The 20612-nt window shown below is 43.3% G+C and overlaps 2 protein-coding genes across 2 annotated transcripts in view; both read left to right on the top strand.

The window, feature by feature from the left end:
• LOC101701936 (glutamate-rich protein 6B) overlaps window positions 1–20612 on the top strand; it is a 41629-nt gene that overhangs the window by 3855 nt on the left and 17162 nt on the right. The gene's annotated exons all lie outside the window — the stretch shown is intronic.
• Window positions 1853–19517, top strand: LOC110348995 (uncharacterized). The gene is made up of 3 exons (XM_087197333.1): window positions 1853–4616; window positions 12179–12253; window positions 12862–19517. Exons 1-3 carry the CDS (start codon window positions 4364–4366, stop codon window positions 12921–12923), a joined length of 390 nt encoding a protein of 129 aa, XP_087053459.1. The 5' UTR covers window positions 1853–4363; the 3' UTR covers window positions 12924–19517.

Raw genomic sequence — 20612 nt, 5'->3', positions numbered from 1 at the left:
ACTACATGAATTATAAGATGTAAAGATACTCTCTCTTCTGAAGAAAGGTGCTAGAAGGAAAATATAAATCTCTGTTTTTCTGCTGCTATAGAACATGCTGTACGGTGAAAGGACCCACGATGTGGACAATTTTGTTGTTGTTGTTGTTGTGTTTATGTTTTTGCTTTTGACCCAAGACCTTCCTAGTGACAATTTCTGCTCTGTGACAGGAAATTCTATAGAGACATCGCAGCATGTTGATTTTGACTCATACAGTTTTTGCATGTTAGTATTGTTTTAACTGGGAATTGAATCCATGGAACAATGACAATACCCCAGCTCATTTTTATTTTATTTTGAAAACAGAGACTCACTAAGTTGCCTGGGCTGGCCTCAAATTTGTGATCCTCCTGTCTCAGCTTCCTGAGTAGCTAGGATTACAGACTTGGGCCACCACACATGGCTTTTCCCAAGAGGATTTTGATACACAAAATGCGTTGGATTTTATTTTGTTCACCCTTGCCAACAAGTCCTTAGTGACTCATTCCTACTGCCTTCTGGCCTGAGTGTTATAAGTGGGTTGTCATTTGCATTTGAGAATTGATGTCCCATGGAAGCTAGCAATTCTGGTTTCTGAGAAAAAAAGGTGCCAGAGATACTCATAAGGCAAGAACAGGAGAACCAGCCATTTCTCATGCAAGAAGCTTCCCGATTTTCTGCCTTGACCTGGCAACTGGTTAGGAGAATATCAAGTTCCAGAACCAGGCACCTCTGTCCTCCAGGCACCTTAAGATATTCACAAACGGCATCTTTACCACACATGTCTTATCCCAAAGAAGTCAGGGAGCATATTGAATATGCCCAAACTGCAACCCAAAACCCACTCATTTACCACAAAGTGTTAGCGCTGCAATTAAGCCTGACTACTGATGTTTTAGTTTAGAAAAAACAACTCACACATTGACATCTTTTGCCTTCAAAGAAAAATAAGTAACCCCTGTGCTAGTGTGTTCAGCACTACTGGCATAGGGTAGGTGCTGTACATTGTGCAGTCTCCACCTCCTGTAATTCTCCCACCATTTTCTCCCTCTCTTATTTCACAAATGGGAACCTGGAGCTACAGGGTGTGTGACTAGTCCAAGATCACTGAAGGAAAGCAAGAGCCAGGGCAGGCTCCCAATCTTTCTCTCCTCTCAGTCATTTCTCATTTCTCTCTCTTTTCTCCTTCTTCTCCTCCTCCTTCATCTTCTTCTCCTTCTCCTTCTTCTGTTTTATTTGGGAGACAGAATCTTGCTATATAGCTCAGGCTGGACTTGAACTCACTATGTAGCCCAGCCTGGCCTCAAGCTCTCCACGATCCTCTTGCCTCAGCCTCCTGAATCCTGGGATTACAGGTGTGTGCCACATTTGGCTTATGTGGCCTCCTGGTAATAAATTGCATACTACTTTTCATTTTAGAAGAAACCATCTATTTTCATTCAGTTATCTAAAAATGTAAAATTTTAAAACTAGAAAAATTTCACCTAACCTACTAACACCTAAATATAGATAAAGCACGGTCACTTTTTGTTTTGTTTTTGTTTGTTTGTTTGAGACAGAGTCCCACTGTATGGTCCAGGCTGGCCTCAAACTCTCAGCAATCATCCAGCCTCAGCTTCCTGAGTGCTGAGATTACAAGCATGTACCACCACGCCCAGCACATTCACGTTTTACTGGTATTTATCCTATCTCTCTGCTTTGATTCTTTGGATATTTAATAGTGGTGATTCTTATTTTGTGGTCTTCTCTTGTTTTTACTCTTCTAAACATGCTAGACAAACAAGTTTGTATTTTGCTTTTGTAATTACTGTGACTTCACCATTTGTGCATGTTACTTAGTTTTTTAGATATTATTTTAATAATAATATTCCTCAGTAATATTCCGTGGATAAACTACGGGTAAGTATAAGTGTTGAACATACATGTGTCAAATTAAAATGTTTTGCTTCTCATTTCTAGACTGCTTCCCATCTCCTTCTCTATTATTTGAATTGATGGTGTTTTTTAGCTCAAGTATACATGAAATTCTTGATGTCATATCATTCAAGGCAAACAATCAGTTGGTCAAATGACACAAGCAGATTCTTTACAATTTAAAATAATTCTTAAGGTATTTATATCCTCTGTACTTTAGCCACCTCTGCTAGACAGCTGTAGTTTGTCCCCTGACAGAAGGAAGCACTTGTGACCAGCTAAGAGATTCACAAAGCAAACTCGAATTTCTAAAATCTAAAATTTCTTGATAACTGTCTTCTTGTTGAGTTGTCTCTAATTTTATAAAATTTTAACCTTGTAATGTTCAAAGGAAACCATTAAGAGTGACAAAAATTAGGTAAATTAAAATAGAAAATTTCTATAATTCAGGACCTCTTGACTTCAACCTCAACTTTTTTTTTTTTTTTTTTTTACCAATATCGTCTTTCTGTTCTTTTTTCCAATAGAATTTAAGGAGTTATTCAACAGGAATTCTGACTACTCTTGATGGAAGGTAATAGCTTTCTTTTGGGATAAACTGGCTGGAAACCCACACTTAGCAATGCTATTTCAGGAGTCTTTGGAGGGCTAAAATTGGGAGGGGGTGGAAACTTAGCCCACTTGGCATTAATCATGTTAAATCATGTTAACCAAATCCTGTTAAGGCCAGGATTGGGAAAAACGAGCAGTACAGATGAAGCATTTCATGTATCCCTTATAAGCAGGAAGGCTGCCTGCCACACCAGGCCTGGAACAGCTCCCCCTCCCATTTCCCCACATCTGCACGTGCAGGCCCCTCCCCACTGGACAGAGGCTGTGGAAGCAGCACATGAACAGCGAGCTATCCTCCCTGGATAATGGAGTGAATAGCTGGTGTTTAGTAGTCCAGATAGGCCAGGGCCCTGGTTCTGCTTCCTGACACTGAAGGCCAAAAGAATAGCCTGGACAGGCAAGGCAGCCCAGGGGCCCCTGTCCTGTCCCAGCCCAGAGAGGGTACTGGAGAAATAGACATGAAAGTGGAAATGACCAGAGCTGCTGATGTTACCTCAAATATAACTGCCTCTCCTTGTTCAGCAGCTTGGACTTTTCAGTCCTTTCATGGGAACTTGCATTATCTCTTTGGGTTCCAGAGCACACCTGGTGAGTGGGACAGGAAAAGTGTTATCTTGCTAGAAGAGTAAAGAAACTGAGGCCTGGAGCATAGTGAGAAGTGACACTTGCCTAAGGAGCTCACCTGTGTTCACATGCTGATCCCTACAGTCCCCTGACCTTGAACCTGAGCATTTTGCCACTTAACCCAGGGACACTTTACAGTGGAATAGCCTGAGAATTGTTGCTCTGTGGGCCACCAGCAATCCAGGCTCTCCCAGCAGCCCCTCTGGAGGCTCCTACAAGACCAGCCTATAACTGCTACAAACCCTAAGGAGAGCTGCTTCCCCTGGCACCTGCTGGAATGGCCTGCTAGAGTAGACTGCCTCCTCCTCTTGATCCAGGCTTCAGCTCCAGCACCCCCCACTCCTTGTCACTGCATCAGTAACCCTTGCCCAGATCAGAAACTGTTGTCTGACTTCCCCTATAAAAACAACAGCAAACATTAGCTTACCTGGGCTCTGCTAGAATACAAGAGCCAACATGTATGCTCAGGCCTACCTAACATCAAAGTCTGTCTTTGCTACCAGCCATGGTCACCACCCCTTTATATGATAAGCATTTCCTTTGGGCCTATCATCTCTGCCAGTTGGGCCAGAATAAAATGGTTTCAGAGTTGAAATGCTCCAAAGACCCCTCACTTTCCTTTGAATGATAGTTTGGTGGTCCCAATAAAAACCCAGAGATTTCTGGATCAGGACGCAATGTGGGTCTGTGTCTTGATGTTTTTCTCCTTGCTCCTACACTGCAAAAGCTTAAGACTGGACCCTCATAACCCAAAGCCCTGCCATTGGGCCCTTAAGAGAACTTCCACAATGGTGGTAGTGCTCGTGTAGGTTCCAACTACAAGGACAAACCTCAGTGCTTGATTTTAAACTGCTGTGCCCCGTACTCCAGTGGTTTTTCCACTCTGAATCAATGGTGAAGCAGGAAAGGCCACTAGAATGAGCAGGGTTGTAAGCTAGAAAGGAGGAAGAATGTTCTAGAATATTCAGCTCTCAGTGATGGCATTCTGGCCCAGTGGCCTCTGAAGGTACCTGAAGATCCTTTCATGTTTTAGTAAAGCAGCAGTTGGCATCATGTGGATCTGCTGTCCAGAACAACACATAGACTTGTTCTCCATGGTCCATGAGTCTATCCCTTCTAACCTTGTGACCTCTGCCATTTAGGATGGAAGTCCACAGGACCTGGAGGGCAGTCATCCTCTCCCCAACTTCCCAACATGCCACAGACCTGTGTCTCTAATATGGCTTCTGCCTGGAAGTTAACCAACACCTTGCTCCCCTCCTACAGGAGCTCAGCTGCCAGTACTTTTCAGGAAAGCAAGTCTATTACCATCCCGCATATCTTCACTACCCCTGTTCCTGCCTCTGAGCCTGCCATGGAGTTTGCCCTGGAGTTGTCTTCCTGCTGCCTGATGGTTCCTACGTCTTCCCTAAGACACCAGGCTAGTCAGACAGAATGGACCTATGAGGGTAAGGGGGCTGCACCCTGCTTGGGACCCCTCCCCCAAGTGTGCCCACAGCCAGGGAAGAAATGGTCTTGCAGTGTATCCTGTGTGAAATATTGTCACCCATACTTACGGTTTCCTGGGCCATCCCAAATCATATTTTGGGTAAGAAGTTAACTCCTCCAGGAACCCCGCCCCCACTTTCTCCATCCTATCCCCTCTCCTCAGAGAAAGGGCATCAGCAAAGCACTGGAGCAGATATCTCCTTCAGTCTTCCCTGTCTCCTCCCCTTCTGTTCCTTATTAGTCTCCCTGCCCTCCTTCTCCATGAACACAGGTACCCTCCCTCAGGGCCACAGGCCATTTCCTTCCCAGATTACAGACTTTCTCCCTGGGGTGCACAGCAACCAGGACTCAGCCCATCTCCAAGTTACCATGCAAGTGAAGTCAGTCTTGACTCTGAACCCAGAAAACCCAAAAAATTCATCCAGTGAATTCTCATGGCCATAACTGGGAACCACCCAGGAGAGAGTTAGTCAAGATTGCATTGAGGATCTTAATTCTCTACCCAATTAAGCCCAAAGGCCTTTTGCCCTGGGGTCCTGGGGATGGAAGACTGATCTGTATTTTTCACAATTATTAATCATTGAAGTCCAGCCTTAGTGGGATCTATCCATCAATGATTCACAGATTTCTTTTGCATCTGTAGTCATGGCAGCAGTAAGTTAGATTCCCCCAGCACCTCACCTCCCTGGCCCCATCCATGTCTGCTAAATTTTGTAGCTCGAATATAGTTAAACAAAATTAGAAGCCAGAAACCCTATAAGGAAGGTTGGAGAGGCAGAGAAAATGAGGCCCACATAGCCCACAGGAGCCAATACAGGACAAGGAGCTTTTTTGGGCTAAACAGGTTCGTATGGGCCTTTTGTCAGCATTTGAGCTCTCAAATGGAAATGGGAACTAGACCCATTTCAAAGTCAGTGACAGCTGGAGAAAATCTGAGCATTTGCCTAAATATTCATAAGTAAGACTCTGAAAATCATTTATTGAGAAGTTGGCTATAGAATGCCAATGTTAAGTGTGAAAGGATGTGGGAGAGGAGACATGAGATTCAAAGAGGCTTGTTTGGGAAGCTAAGATGCCTGTCTGTCCATGCCCTGTGGACCCAGCCCAGAGAGGCCCAGCTGATGCCACTGTTTTATGTGCCCTGTTTATCCATTATCTCTTGGGTGTTTAAGCTCATTACAGCTTGTCATGTCTGTATTTAATTTATGTTGTAAGGACCAGGTATATTTGGTCTGTATTGGCATGTTTTGCAGCTATGTGCCTTTCTAAATACTGAGTTCCTCAAAGTCAACACATATTGATGTTTAGCCAAAGTCTGGCCTTCCACAGTAAATATCTATTGATCAAACACTGTGACATTGGTAGTCTAAGCTAATGGTGTGGCCTGTGTTGGAGCCTCCAACTCAGGCCCAATGATATACCCAGGTTCCTACAGTTACCTGAGGGGATGGTCATAAAGGAGTTCATGGATGGTCACTCTAAACTCTAGTGCCCTCGTGTGCTATTTTAAATCACAGAGCATAGCAGCAAGTGCTGAGAAAGGCTAAACTCTGATATCTCCTTGTCTACTTTAAATCGGGCCCTCTCAGAGCTTTCATTAACTAAACTGTTATTGAGGAAAGAGAGACTGAAGTCTGTCAACACACCTGGACAGACTTTTATCCGAGAATCATTTACCATTCTTTTGCTGTTCTACAGACCCAATAGATTTTGTCCCAGACCATCATATGCCCCATTTCCCCCAAGCTGACTGAATTCTCCTAAAATTTTTTCACTATTCCCCCCAAAATTGTCTACACACTCCCCTTGTGCCCTTTCCCTGTGGAAAAGGGTGCAGACACTGAATCATGTTGGGCTGCTGCATGACAAAACTGTGACTGCCTCTGTGCACCATGCATCCTGATATCTTCTCTCCTATCCACTCTATCTGTTGTCTGTTCATTCCAGCAAACCTTCAGAGGGCAAAAGAAAGCCTTTCCCATTGCCCCTGATAGCAGGGAATGAAACACAAAGAAAACCAAGGAATTCCCTAAGAGTCATGCAGATTTTTTTCCCCTCCTGCTTATAGATTATAATCTATCTTTCTGGGAAGCTTTGGTGGTCGTAGGCACATGATTGTGTCTAGTCAATGGAATGGAGTGAGTATGACAAGGAGTGATAAGGCATGGATAGATGTGGTAGCTCTCAGTCCTGGGTCACTGCCAAATGCCAGGAGTAAATTTATGGGCCTGATAGGCATACCAGCTAAAAGCATGGGAAGGAGCCATTCCTGTCCAGGGGCACCCCTCCAGGTCAGGGAAGCAAGATCCTGGGACCCACAATAATAGAGTCACAATATTCCTCTAAAAACTACCTATGTTTCCCCCATCCTCCTCTCCCCTACAGGAAGCCAACACAAGAGCACATATAGTACCCAGAGTACCAAATTCGCCCATTTATTTATTTAACAAGGAATGGAAGACATTCCTTGTTCTGCTGTGAGAATACAACAGGCGAGCCAGTCTGCTTCCTGCCCAGCCACCCTCTATTCCAGTTCTCAGCTCTGCCAGAGCACAGACACTGGTAAAAGTCCCAAATAAGCCAAAGAATACTGAAGAAGAGCATCCACCAAGATAGTGCAGGTGTTATCAAACACAGGCTGGCCACAGGCTCCAGGAAGAGAGGAAAGAGCACAAGATGATTCCATGAGGTGACAAAGGAAGGGTGTGGGAGGAAACCAGGAAGCATGAGCTACAGGAAGATGAAGGAGCTCAAAACCAAGCCAAGGAGAGGGAGAGCAGAGACACAGGAAAATACACTGTGTGGAGGGGAAGGGGACCTGCATCAGCACACAGATGACCAAGGGTCCCAAGCTAAGAAGATGCAAAAGAGAAGCAGTTTCAACCCGGGGCTGAAGCCACCCATCTACTTGTTGGAGAAACACAGGTGACCATGGCAAAAGCAATCCAAAGGCCTGATAGTGCAGAGCCAAGGCCAGCAGGACTGAGAAGTGAGATCAGGGATGGGGCTGCTGCTCCAGAGTGCCCAGGACTGTATGCCCCTGTTGCCAGGTGCTTGGGAAGACACCAATTCCTGGTCCTTATCAGAATCCCTGCCTGAGAGGGCCTGGAATCTGCCTTCTTAAAAAGATCCTCAGAGGATTCTAGGGGGCACAAATGATAAGGAACCAAGAGTCACTAGTTTAGTGTGAATTTTGGGGTGCTAGGCTCCTGTTTTCCAGATATTTTTCATTACGGCACTGTTCCACCCCAGTGGGTGCAAAACAGGGTTTTACGTGGCATATCCCCTCTCAACAAACAAGACTTTGAGCTCAGTATGAAGCAAGATACCCAGATATATCCTTGAAATCTATTACTCCAAGGAATGATAGATCTGACTTGGAAGGAATGCTAAAGGCACAAGAAATGCCTCACAATCCCTATGAGAGCGTCTCTGGAGGACCAGAAAGACTATTTATTTATGGCCCCCTATCCAGGCACAGGCAGGGACATAAACAAAGGACACCAGAAATTCTAACTCCAAGCACTACATCCATGCCTGCCCAAGTCCTCAAGACTTATGCCTGGCACATAGTGAGCACTTATAAATATTTGTTAAATACTTTTAAAATTCTTGTTAAAGCCTCCATCTGATTCAAGATCAAATCATGGTGATAAAAAATATATACCTTACTCCAAAGAAGCAGTCTTTGTAGGTAGGGAGCTGTAGAAATATGTGTATGCACAGAGATACTATACATAAATAAATATGGGTAAGGATAACAAAGGTAAAGGGGTGATCCTTCAAGCCACCTGGCAAGAGAAGGAAGAAGATTGCAAAGCTCCCTAAAGTGGAAACTAGTGTGCTTGCACAGATTTTCCTTTAGTTGACTTAGATTTCAAAAGATCATGTGCAGAAGTTAAAGATAAGGATGTTCCCAAGCATGAATGTAGGAAAATGGCTCTGAACTTTAACAGTGTCAGGAAAGCTGAACCCAAGGATAAGGATTCTTAAGGGGGGAAAAAATGATGACGGTGATGATAATGATAACACAGACACCAACAAAAGACAGTGGACTTTTAAAAATAACAAGTGGAGAGCTAGGCATGGTGGTGCATGCCTGTAATCCCAGCACTTGGGAGGCTGCGGTGGGAGGATCATCAAAAGTTCAAGACCAGCCTGGGCTATGTAGTGCATACAAAGGGAGACCCTGTCTCAAAAAAACAAAACAAAAAACAAGTGGAATGAAAGAAGGTTAAGGCAGACAGGACTACTATCCAGTGTTTAATGCAGTGTTAATGCAGTGTTTATGAGTAATTTAGGGAAAGTCAAGTTCTTCAATTGCTGTTTAATTTTGACTTTGCTGTGAAAGAAAATTATCTTCATGTTGGAAAGAGTACAACAAAATTAGGTAAGTAGAAGCAGAAACCAAAGAATGGTGAAAAAAATTAGAAGAGAACGGTAACTGCTGTCTTTCAACCTAGATAAAATATGCCCCAGAATATAGAGAGGGTGAAAATAGCTTAATCATGTTTCTGGATTTTGAGGAATTAGAAGAAATTGGAAAAGAGTCTGTGGCCAACCTGGAGCAAATGTTGAGAGCAAAATAATCACAAGAAAACACTATAGGATGAATAAGAACAGATCATATAATATTGGCATTTAGGTCACTTTTTTTTTTTTTTTTGGTACGGGGGATCGAACTCAGGACCTTGTGCTTGAGAGGAAGGCCCCGGAACCACTGAGCTAAATCCCCGGCCCACTTAGGTCACTTTTTGACATGGTGATTAGATCACTCAACTGTGGTAACCCTGCAAACCAGATTCCAAAGGCTTCCCGATGTTCCCGGCCATGACACAGCAATATGAGGTGAATGTTGATGTGAGGTGGAGGGGTGATGACTGTTTGAACACCACGTGGAGACTCTGTTTCATGGATCACCCTGGACCTGGTTCCCAGGGGACAGCCGCAGGGCTTGGCCCAGAGTAACCTTCTTATGACAGACTTGCATGCAATGTAGAAGGAATATTTACATTAGCAGGTGACCTTGGGCTGTTGGATGCTAGAGATACAATAATCAAATTCTGAAAGACTTTGACAGACAGAAACATGGGACCAGAGTTAGCTAGGTAAAATGTATTGGTAAAATTCAAAAATGGGCATCTGAAATGAACAGACATTTCTCAGACAAAGAAGTAGAAGCCGCAAACATATAAATGAAAAAATGTTCAACATCACTCATCATTCAAGAGATGCAGATGAAAACAACACTGAGACTCCACCTCACCCCAGAAAGAATGGCTGCTATCAAGAAATCAACCAATAACAAATGCTGGCGGGGCTGTGGGGAGAAAGGAACCCTGCTCCACTGCTGGTGGGAGTGCAGACTGGTGCAACCACTGTGGAAATCAGTATGGAGATACCTCAAAGAACTAGGACTGGAGGTCCCATTTGACCCAGCTATTCCCCTGCTGGGGATCTTCCCCAAAGAATTAAAAGAATCATACCACAGTGATATATGTGCACCCATGTTCATAGCAGCGCAGTTTGTAATAGCTAAAGCTTGGAAGCAGCCCAAATGTCCATCAAATGGAGATTGGATAAAGAAAATGTGGTTTTTTTAATAAAATGGAGTACTACTCAACCATAAAGAATGAAAAACTAGAGTCATTTATAGTTAAACGGATGCATATCGAGGCCATACTCTTAAGTGAAATAAACAGGACACACATGTGTAAATACTGAACAGTTCTCTAGTGTGAGAAACTGATAGTGTAAACAAGAGTTAAAATGATTAAAATGAATAATTGATAATTTGAAATAGGAAAAACGGTCCAAAGATGAAGGAGTGAAGGGAGGGGAAGGGGAAAGGAAAAACTATGAGAAAAGAAAAAAAAATGGAAATGATGTCTATGTAAATAGGGAAGGGTGGAAGGGGTGAAGGGCTCACAGGTAATGGGGAAAAAAATAAGAACCAAGATACATCATGTACAGGTTCAAGCACCCAATGATAAATGTAAAGGAATTGTATACCTAAAATGTACCAATAAAAGAACTAAAAAAAAAAATGTTTGGTAATCTAGATTAGATCCACTCTATTAAGCCCCACAAAACAACAGGATGGAGATACACGAGATTCAGAAATCCTGTTTGTTTTCAGGTGTCCCACTTAACCACAAGTTCATTGAGTCAACAGTATGATAGAAAAGTGGACATAACCAAATGTAATTAAAGGATTATACGAGGAGGGCACTTCCACTCCACCCTGTACTGGAAGGCCACCTGGATGGCCTGTTCAGTTTGGGGGATGCAACAATCTACAGAGCTAGAAGCAGATTGGTGAGGGCTCAGAGGAAAGATTGGGGTTAGGCAGACCTGGAGACAACATCATCAAAGGAACTACTGAAGCAAAGTGGGATGTTACATGTAGGAGATAATGTTAGCTCCATAAATATTGGATGGTCTGCCACACAAAACAGAGAACTGCCTGTTCCAATCTACCCTGAGGGACTAGAAGAGGCCCATTAACTGGAGAAATAAGTCTGGGTGCCAACAGAAAACCCAGATCCAAAACACCCAACATAAAGATGTTGAAAAGTATAATCCTAGGGAACCATTCTAAAAAAAGGAGATTATTACTAAACAGGTCATCAGTATGTCATAGTGAATGAGTTTTTTTGAATTTAGAGTGTCGCTTGCCTGTGGAGGTGCTTGTCCCCACACTGAAGAGCTACAGGAGTGATTGCTAGAATGCCTGTCCAGGACTTCTCATACTGGCACTTTGGGCCAGACTCAAATGCAGTTAGCAGATCCAGCAGCTGACTTTCACTTGTTCATCATGGCCCTTTTTCTGTTCGCCTCTGAAGAATGAAATGTGTGTGGGGGGGGGGTGTATCTTTGTGTGTGTACCCATATGTACACGTGTGTCTAGAATTAGGAGAAAAAAAGAGAGATGAAGGAGATTAAAGGAGTAGGGATCACAAAATTCCTGAAGACATAAAACCAGGGTAACAAAGAACTTTCAAAAGTTTTTTAGAAACTATAGTGACCTTCCATCTCAAACACAGCAAAATTTAACAGATCTATATTAGACAGTCCCCATTTCCACCTCTTGGGGACCCCTTGACAACAGAATACTAGAGATACCCACTTGCTGTAGTGACAGAGATACCTCACTGTAACCAAGGCCTTGAAGACACCTAACTGTATGGTTCCTATAGCAGGAGAAGTATCTCTAAATTTGCCCTAATCCCAGCCATTCTATGGAACCCAACTAGCCCCATGATAACAAGAGGGAAAATCAGAGAGAGACTGCCTTTTCTGACTACTGACTTATTGCCATCCTAGAGCAAGTGCCCAAAGCCAAAAGGAAGCAGAGGACCAGAGGGAACAACCAGGACATGTCAGCAGTGCCCCTCAGCCTTAGGCTTCCCCTCCCTCAGCCAGCCTTGGGTGCCAAGAGAAAACACAGAACCCAAATCCCCAGACTTTGAAAAGTGTAAGATAAAAGGCATAATGGCCACCCTCTTCTGTCTTTTAACAGGAAAATCTTCAATATCAAAACTGAAAACAGATCAAGGAATCTCAATACTATCCACTATGAAGTCTGATTTGGAAGGTATAACTTATAATGATTTTAAATGACCCATAGAAGTTACTAATCCATCCACAAGGAAGTAAGAAGCACAGAATTCAAATGTCCGGAGCCATGGAGAGCCCCCTTTGACCATGTTAGACCAGGCCTGCCTTAATCAAGGCCAATGACCAAGGTACTGTCTTTGGAATTTAGTGTCAAGGTTTAAGATTCAGGTATGACATTGAACCAGAGTCAAGTGCTCTGGCATTTTGCAAGGCAAGTAAATATTTATGACTACAGTTAGGAATGAAGTTAATGAATCCTACATACTTAGTTCATTCAGTGACAGTTACTGTACATCTACTCTACACTGGGCAGTTTATAAAGATGGACAAAACCTATCTCACCCTCTCTGAACTTAAACTGTAGTGGTCAAGATAAAATAAAAACAAAGGGAGGTCATCCAAATTCTGTGAGCCTGTGCTGCCAGAATATCAAGAAAACCTTTTATCCCAAAACACATGATCTCCACCCTGAGTCACCCCAGCTAATCAGGAGGTGATTTTTAAATTAATTCCCTCAAGGATTAAAAGATTCAAGATCACTATACCACACATCCAAATGTAGTAATTTTTCCTATTCTTTTTCAGTTGCCTCTGAAATGGAGCAAGATGAAGATGAAGATGGAGATGATGGTGAGAAAACAACATAATCTATTCAAAGATTCCTGCTTTCAGCAGAGTATTCCTGAGCTGGGAAATTTCCCTCGAGTGGTTGCCTCCCTTCTGGTCTAGCTTGTACCAAGTTCCAGAGTTGACCTGGGGACATATTGGGCACATGCCCCCAGAAACTCCTAAAGAAATAGAGTCTCCAGAGGAAGACAGAATTATCTAGAACAGGACCAGAAGTCCATTTTCCTACTCAAAAGCACTGGATTAGGCCCTCCTACATTTACAGATTGTCCAGGCTATTGCTGGGCTCCCTGAGGTCTGGGAAGCAGGACTTCAGTGGCATGCACGCTCTCATTCAGATAGACTCATCTGGTGGCCCCTGGTAGCAAATAATTTGGAGCTCCTCTAAATGGTGCCCTTAAGGATTTATTACATTTTATTGAAGAGGGGCTAGGTGGATCCTAATGGAGGACAAACAGGAGAAAATCTTAAGGTGTGGCAAGATCCCAACTTGCATAGCAGCTCTTACAAACAAAAGCCCTGTAATTGACTAGACCCTTCCCTATCAGAAAACAATTTAAGGGCTATGGTCTGTTATACTAGACATTGAGGTGTGAGGGAAATCAGGTCTCAAATACACACACCCCATTCTAATCCTATCCTCTACTCCACCTTGTGGCTTTTCGAACACTTCTGAACTCTAGACTGTGGTCCCATCAAGCCCTCTGCAACCCCAGAAGGGTACTGCTAAGCACAACTTTCTCCATCTTATTGTGTTGCAGTGTGGGAGAGAGACCAGGCTCAACCGCAGATGCTGCATAGTCAAGTGGGATTCACAGCCAAAAAACAGGGTTGAGGGTCACTGCATGGAAAGTTACTACAAAGAAACACTGGGGCAGGGAATTGGGGCTAAACTGACCTCCCAGAATTTCTGTTGAAGGCAGACATGACCTGGGGGATGGGGGAGGCAGAATTAACTAGGAGAAGATTCAAGAGCCTGACTAATGTCAGTGAAGAATCTTTGTCACTGTAACATAGGGATTATTGTATCAACTTTACAGAGCAAATACACATAGATCAAACATTTATCTTAAATCCAGGAAATAAAGTTCTGTCAAGAAAAATACAGGAGAGACACTTGCATAAGGAAGAAGTAAGATTTGTTCTTAATCAGACTAGGGAAAGAACATTGTCAAATTAGGGAACTATGTGTGCCAGGATTGACCTACATCAACACCAGTCCTCTCTCCAAGCCTCCGTAGAGACAAATCTTGTGCATATTGCACAGATGAGAGGTTAGGACACAAGAGAAAGAGGGTGACATATTGGAAGTGGCCTGGGTCTCATAAGACGCTTGCCCTGGCCTTCTCCTCCTCCATGGGGCCATTTCAGGAGTAGATGATGTTCTCACCAGAACAGAGGTATAGCTGACTCAAATCCCCAAAGGAACAGTAAAGCAGAAACAAAGCTGCCCCTTCTCACTCAGCCCCAGTTAAAGCTGTGCTGCTGCTTATTTCCCATCTGACTTGATATGTCCACAATGCCTTTTGATGTTAATCAGCCTAATTATCACACCAATCGAACACTTCTGTGCACCACTGTTTGATATTGAGAGATGCTGAGTTCACCTTCTTTCTGTGATAAATGCCCACTTTCCCCCTCAGATTAACTGTGTTTTATCCAATAAAGCCTACTTAAATAAGCCAATCATAAGCAGGGTAGGGGGTGAGCTGTCAGAGCCAGAGTGGGTTCATTCTCCATCCTGAGCAGCCCCATGGAAGGCAGCCCGCCTCATGGCTCCCAGCACCTGACGTTCGTGTATGGACTCAGACCCTGCTTCCCCCACTCAGCCACTTCTTCACGGCACTGCCCATGAGGAGCTTCCTAAGTGCTCCCTCAAATTCCCATGGGTTCTTCTTGAGTTTTCCTAAGTGGCTTTCGCAAAACTTCTTGTGGTCATCCCCACAGCAGACAGTCAGGGAGCACACACTCTTTTTGAAATCATGCTGCAAGTGTCCCTTGCCTGTGCCACACTGAGTAACCCCATTGGTGGTGGTGTGTATGCCTTTGTAGAAGGTGACAGAAATAAATGGCCACTGGGGGCTTTTCACACATGACAGCTGTCTGTTGGGAGTAAACCAAGCCTGTGATAGGAGGTTTGCAGACAGAGAGACCCTGGCCTGGGCATCAGTAAAGGCGGTTAAATTCAGTGGAGTTCTCTATCCCATCAGGAGCCCAATGGAATCAGTGATTTTAGTACTGAACCCAAAATCAGGAAGCAGTCCACAGTCTAATGGGTCTGGCAGGGTCACAAGTATATCCCCTTTCCACCCCCAAAGGTGTAATGAAGATGAAAAATCAAACTAAGTAAGTCAGCCCTGTGCCAGCCTGCTGAATTTTCAAGGTTCTCCCTTTCCCTAGCTTGAAGGGGCTGATGTCATCCTGAAGCTGAGGCAACAGGTCACTGTCATTTCCCAGGGGCCCAGTTATCCTGTGAGGGTCACTTTCTCCAAGTTCTTGCCTCAGAAGCCACCTCTTCCCGGAAGGATGAAAGAGAGGCCCACGTTGTGATTATCAATTCCACAATGCAATTCGTGCTCTGTCACAGTGGAGGCTTTCAGCCATCTCCTGGCCCAGGGAGTCACCAGGCCGTGGCTATCCCTGAGGAGTAAGGGCTTACAGAGTCCTCTCTAATGCTTTGATTAGCAATTATGAACCACTGGCAATTCTAGAAATTGGCCACTTTTGACAAAACTGGTGTAAGACAGAAATATTTCTTGGAATTTCTGAGAAAAAAATCACACAGAGTAAATCTCCCCTTAGAGTAAAATCTAAAGTCCTTTCCACAGCCTATAGTTGTTTGTTCGAGCTGGTGCTATCTCTGTCTGCTCTCTGACTTCACCTGCTGTGCTTCTTCATGCTCCTTCCAGACATCCTGGCCCCTTGCAGTTTTTCAACAGGTTTAGTGGTCCAGCATTCACCCCAGGGCTTTGCACCTGCTAGACCCCAGCTAGGAATGTTCTCCCCCAGCTACCTACCTGCTCATCCCCTTACTCCTTCAGGACTCAGTGGAACAGTACTTTGACAGACTGACGTCACCAACCACCAGGAGCACATACCCTTGCACCCTTATGTCGGCCGCTGAAACTGACCCTTTCTTCCTACCGTATCAGCACCCCCAAGTTGAATTGTAGCTGATTTGATACATGTGTTTAGTCTCATTGATGATTTATCCATTTTGAAAGGGTAAAGGTAAATGTCATAAATTGCTTTCTTTCTTTTGGTTCCCCTTCCAAATGCCTTTCTTTCCAATGTACCTACCAAAATCGAAAGCCATGGACATTTATAAAAAGACCTTTTGGGAAACCCTAATGAAGGAGCATAATATTGACAAAGAGGAAGCCAAGGATTTTGATGAGAAAGTAAGTTGGATAAAAATTTGAAATCATCTCCTCCAAATATTAGGGCAGGAGGCACTCACAGGCAGCATATCTTCTGCATAGTTGGGTGAGGTCCTAAAACAGCAGGGCACATTTGGCAGCCTTCCAGAGAGCCCTGTGGGACAAGTGGGCTGAGCAGAGGAGCTCCCATTGCAAGCACTGGGCTATTGCAGGACTTTGTCAAGAAAGTATTTTAGGAAGGTGTATGACACAACCAGATTGAGTGTTTTTGTTTATTTAGGTAGTTTGATTCAGCCTAGATTTTGAATATTGCAACTACCATGTACACATGATTTTTAAATATTGAAATGGTCAAAAGGCTGTAAAATAAATTTTCCAAGTCTCCACCTCCTTACCTCCCAGTAATAGCTACTGCATACTACTCTTTAGCCTTCTGGAAACTTTAATGCATATATAAATACACATATCTTTTTTAAATGTGCATATCTATAAAAGGATTATAATATATGTTCTGTTCTATAGCTCTCTTTTCTCTAAATAACATATTTGTGAAATCCATGGTATTCCATTCTATCTTAGATGTAGCATCCTATCAATTTGTTTCTGATATATATGGGGGGGAGCAATGAACTGTACATATCTTATTACCTATGCAAGTATATCTAAAGAATAAATTCTTAGCAATTGAATGCTGAATGTGAAGAATCTATACCCTTAGCTCAAAAGGTTTGCTCACACACACACAAGTTGGGCCATTTTCCCTAGAGGCCTCGAGAGTACCTCCTTCATCACTCCCTTACCTACCAAGGGTCATAATTGGGCCCATCTGACAGAGAGAAAATAATGATATCTCACCATTCCCTTTTGCATCTCTTCATTATGAAGGGTGCCAGACATTTTTCACATTCATGGGTCACATGTGTCTCTTTGTGAGAAGGGCCATCTTCTGCCTTTTGTCCGCTCTTCTAGTATGTTACTTATTTCTTTTTCCTTCTAATTTGGTAAGGGCTTTTTATACATTAAAGAACTTAGTCCTTTTCCTGACATGTATGTTGTAAGGTTTTTATTCAGTTTGTATTTTGTATTCCAAATTTCTTCGTGATATTTCCCATGACATGGTCATTTTTCATTTTCAGGTAGTCTCATTGATCCATTTTTTTGTGTGACTGCTGGGTACTGTTTTATATTTAGAAATGTCTTTTCACTCTAAAAAATATTTTATAATTCACTCATTTTTTCTAGCTGTCTCAGGGACCTTCTTAAATATATAATGTATCTGGAGAAAACAGTATGGTATAGGAGATCCAACCAGAGTCCCCAACAATATTAACTGAGTTCTTTCAAGACTGATAGCTCTGTATCACATTTTTAAAGGTCATTTCCACGGCTGCAGAGATGACAGATTGGAGAAGTGGGAAGACTAAGGACAGGAAGAAGAGTAACCCCACAGAAGCAGTACAGATGAACAAATAATAAAGACTGGTTGCTTTGGGCCCTGCCCAATACACCTGCCATGACGTAGGACATAGTAAACTCTATAAACTGGGAAGCTGAAGAGAGGAAGAAGGGCATGTTTGTACAGTAAAGTAGAAAGTTCCATTTGGGACACTGTGAATTTCAAGTATGTGTTAAACATCCAGACGAAGCCCAGGTGAAAACCAGAAATAGCCAATCTAATTGATCCTAGAAGAAAGCTCTTGACTGAAGTTTTGATTTGGAATCTATTAGTTTGCTAAGGCCACTGCAACAGAGTGTCATGAGCCAAGAGGCTTAAACAACAGAAATGGATTGACTCCCAGTTCTGAAGGTAGAAATTCAAACTCAAGGTGTCAGCTGGCTTGGTTCCTCCTGGAGGCTGTGAGGGAAGGATCTGGCCCAGGCCTTTCTCCTTGGCTCGTAGATGATGTCTTCTCCGTCACGTCACATCATTTTCTCTCTGTGTGTATCTCTGTCAAAAATTGTGTAAGGAAGGATACCAGTCATACTGGATGAGACCCACTTTAATGACCCCTTTCTCTTTTTTTGAGGTACTGGGGATTAAATCTAGGACCTTCGCACTCCATGTTTTTTATTTACTGTTTTGAACTAGGGTCCCTTAGTGTCCCTAAGACACTAAGTTGCTCAGGCTGGGCTTGAACTTGTGATCCTCTTCCCCAGGCTCCCAAAATAGTAGAATCAGAAAAGTGTGCCACCAAACCCAGCTTTAATAACCCCATTTTAACTTAATTACCTCTCTAAAGACCCTATCTCCAAACAAGGTCACAGTCTAAGATACTAGAATTAGAACTTAACATATGAATTGGAGGCTGGGGGACACAAACCAACCCTTAACAGAATCCTTAGCATATAGTTGGAGCCTTGGAGCTCATGGGGCATTATTTTCTTACTACTCTAGATAGATAATTTCTCCTCCCCCCACCCCCCAACACATAAAAGCATGCCAGTGTTAGTTGGTTTTCCTGTGTGAGCCTGGGAACTTTTGGTTTGCAGTTAGAATGAGGGTTTTTGGAATCCAGAAAAAAATGTGAAAAATGTGACACCATGTCTTGTTTTCTATCTAAATGCCATAGACTGGAACTGAGACACTATGGCTAGGGTATAAAGGCCAATCACTCATGAAAGCCAGTCATGAAGCACATTGTGAAACTCTGGACACAAGTAGTGTTGCTGTAGGGTCCAATTGACAAAGTATGGCACAAACTAGGAAGAGTCCTTTCCCTCTGACTTCCATGCTACTCTGTCTCTCAAGAACTGGACACTCAAGACATTGAGGTAGCACCTGTGGCACAGAATTCTCATGATAGGTAGTGTAGTAGCCAGCTTTGCATAACCTGACACAGGCCACTTATGAACTAAAGGGAGGTTTATTTTGGCTCATCACTCTGGAGATTCAAGTCCAAGACCAGGCAGCTCTGTTGGTTTGGGCTCTGGCAAGAGCAGCACATCATGGAAGGACGGCATGTCAGAGTAAGCAGTCACATCTTAAGTCAGGAAACAGAGAGATGGGAAGAGATGGGGTCCCATATCCCCTTAGAGGGCAACCCTCCAATGACTTAAAGATCTTCCATTGGGCCCTACCTCTAAAAGGTTCCAGCACCTTTGCTGCAACCATGGGATCAAGCAACCCCTTGACACATGAACCTACTGGGGACATTCAACATCCAAACCATAGCAGATGGTCATATGGCTTCTCCAAGCAACCTGGTAAACAGCATATGTGGCCCAGCAGAGCCACACCAGGGGAGAAAGAACAGGATGAATGCCATACTGTACCTGCAGCTCAACATTTGTGTAAATTGCTGAGGCATTACCAGAAAGCTCTAGGGTACAAACTAGGAAGAAGGAACTAAAGGCTATTTGGATGAGGCTTTCAAGATATATTTTGCTATTTTGACAATTCATTGGCTATCTTTAGTTCACTATCACACACTCATTTTTATTTCTAATATACACTCATGTATCATAAGCTTTGCTGTGCATACAAGTTCCTTTGATTTCAGCAACTAGTGATTCCCCTGAGAGGGGTCTCTGAACATGGAAGACCTCATCACTAAAGTGCCCACTAAGTAGAGGGTATTCTACTGCATTGGCTGAGCAAGCAAATGATACAAACTCCCAAGGTATCACATATGTTGACTCAATAGTGTGGAGTGGTTCAGCCTAGATGGGCCAGAACACCAAGTGGACCTGCCCAGTTGAATCTACTGTCCAGTGGATTACAATGGCCTTGTACTTTCTGGTGAACAGACACAAAATACAAAGGGTAGTGACAGATCACTGGCCACAAAAAGTGAAGTCACCCCATCCCAACTAAAGGATTGTCAACAATGAAGAATTTAGTGACCAAAAAAACAGCAGCAAGGGCCTTAACCTGAAATTGCCTTAAGGCACTGATTCGAACAATGGGGAGAAGGGTTGTTCAAAGGCCAGAAATCAGGCAGGCCAGACCTAAGGCACAAGGTTTTTCCCCAACTTAAAAACATTAGCCATACTCTTAGATTTGTCCTACTTCCCACACAACTTTGATATTTTGGTCTTTCATGTACTGTAGAAGGACAATGAGTTGATGGCAATCCATTATCACATGTTGAATGACAACCATAACAACCTTAACCTGTAGGTGAGCTAGGAACAGGCAACTTGACCAACTCCTGCCTCTCCTCTCTAGAAAGGCAGCCAGCCTTCACCTTCTATCAAAAGGGATCCAAGGAAAAAAACTCTTGTGAGCACCCACCTAAGGGTCAGTCATGATAAAACAGCACAGACCTGGGATAGAATGGTCAGATTTACAAAATACAAAGGCAGCTCATTACATACTTGGGAAGAATT

Source organism: Heterocephalus glaber, unplaced genomic scaffold, assembly GCF_053883595.1.
Source record: "Heterocephalus glaber isolate CG9 unplaced genomic scaffold, H.glaber_assembly_v1.0 deba00001666, whole genome shotgun sequence".
Taxonomy (NCBI): domain Eukaryota; kingdom Metazoa; phylum Chordata; class Mammalia; order Rodentia; family Bathyergidae; genus Heterocephalus; species Heterocephalus glaber.
This window is presented reverse-complemented; position numbering and strand designations above follow the sequence as displayed.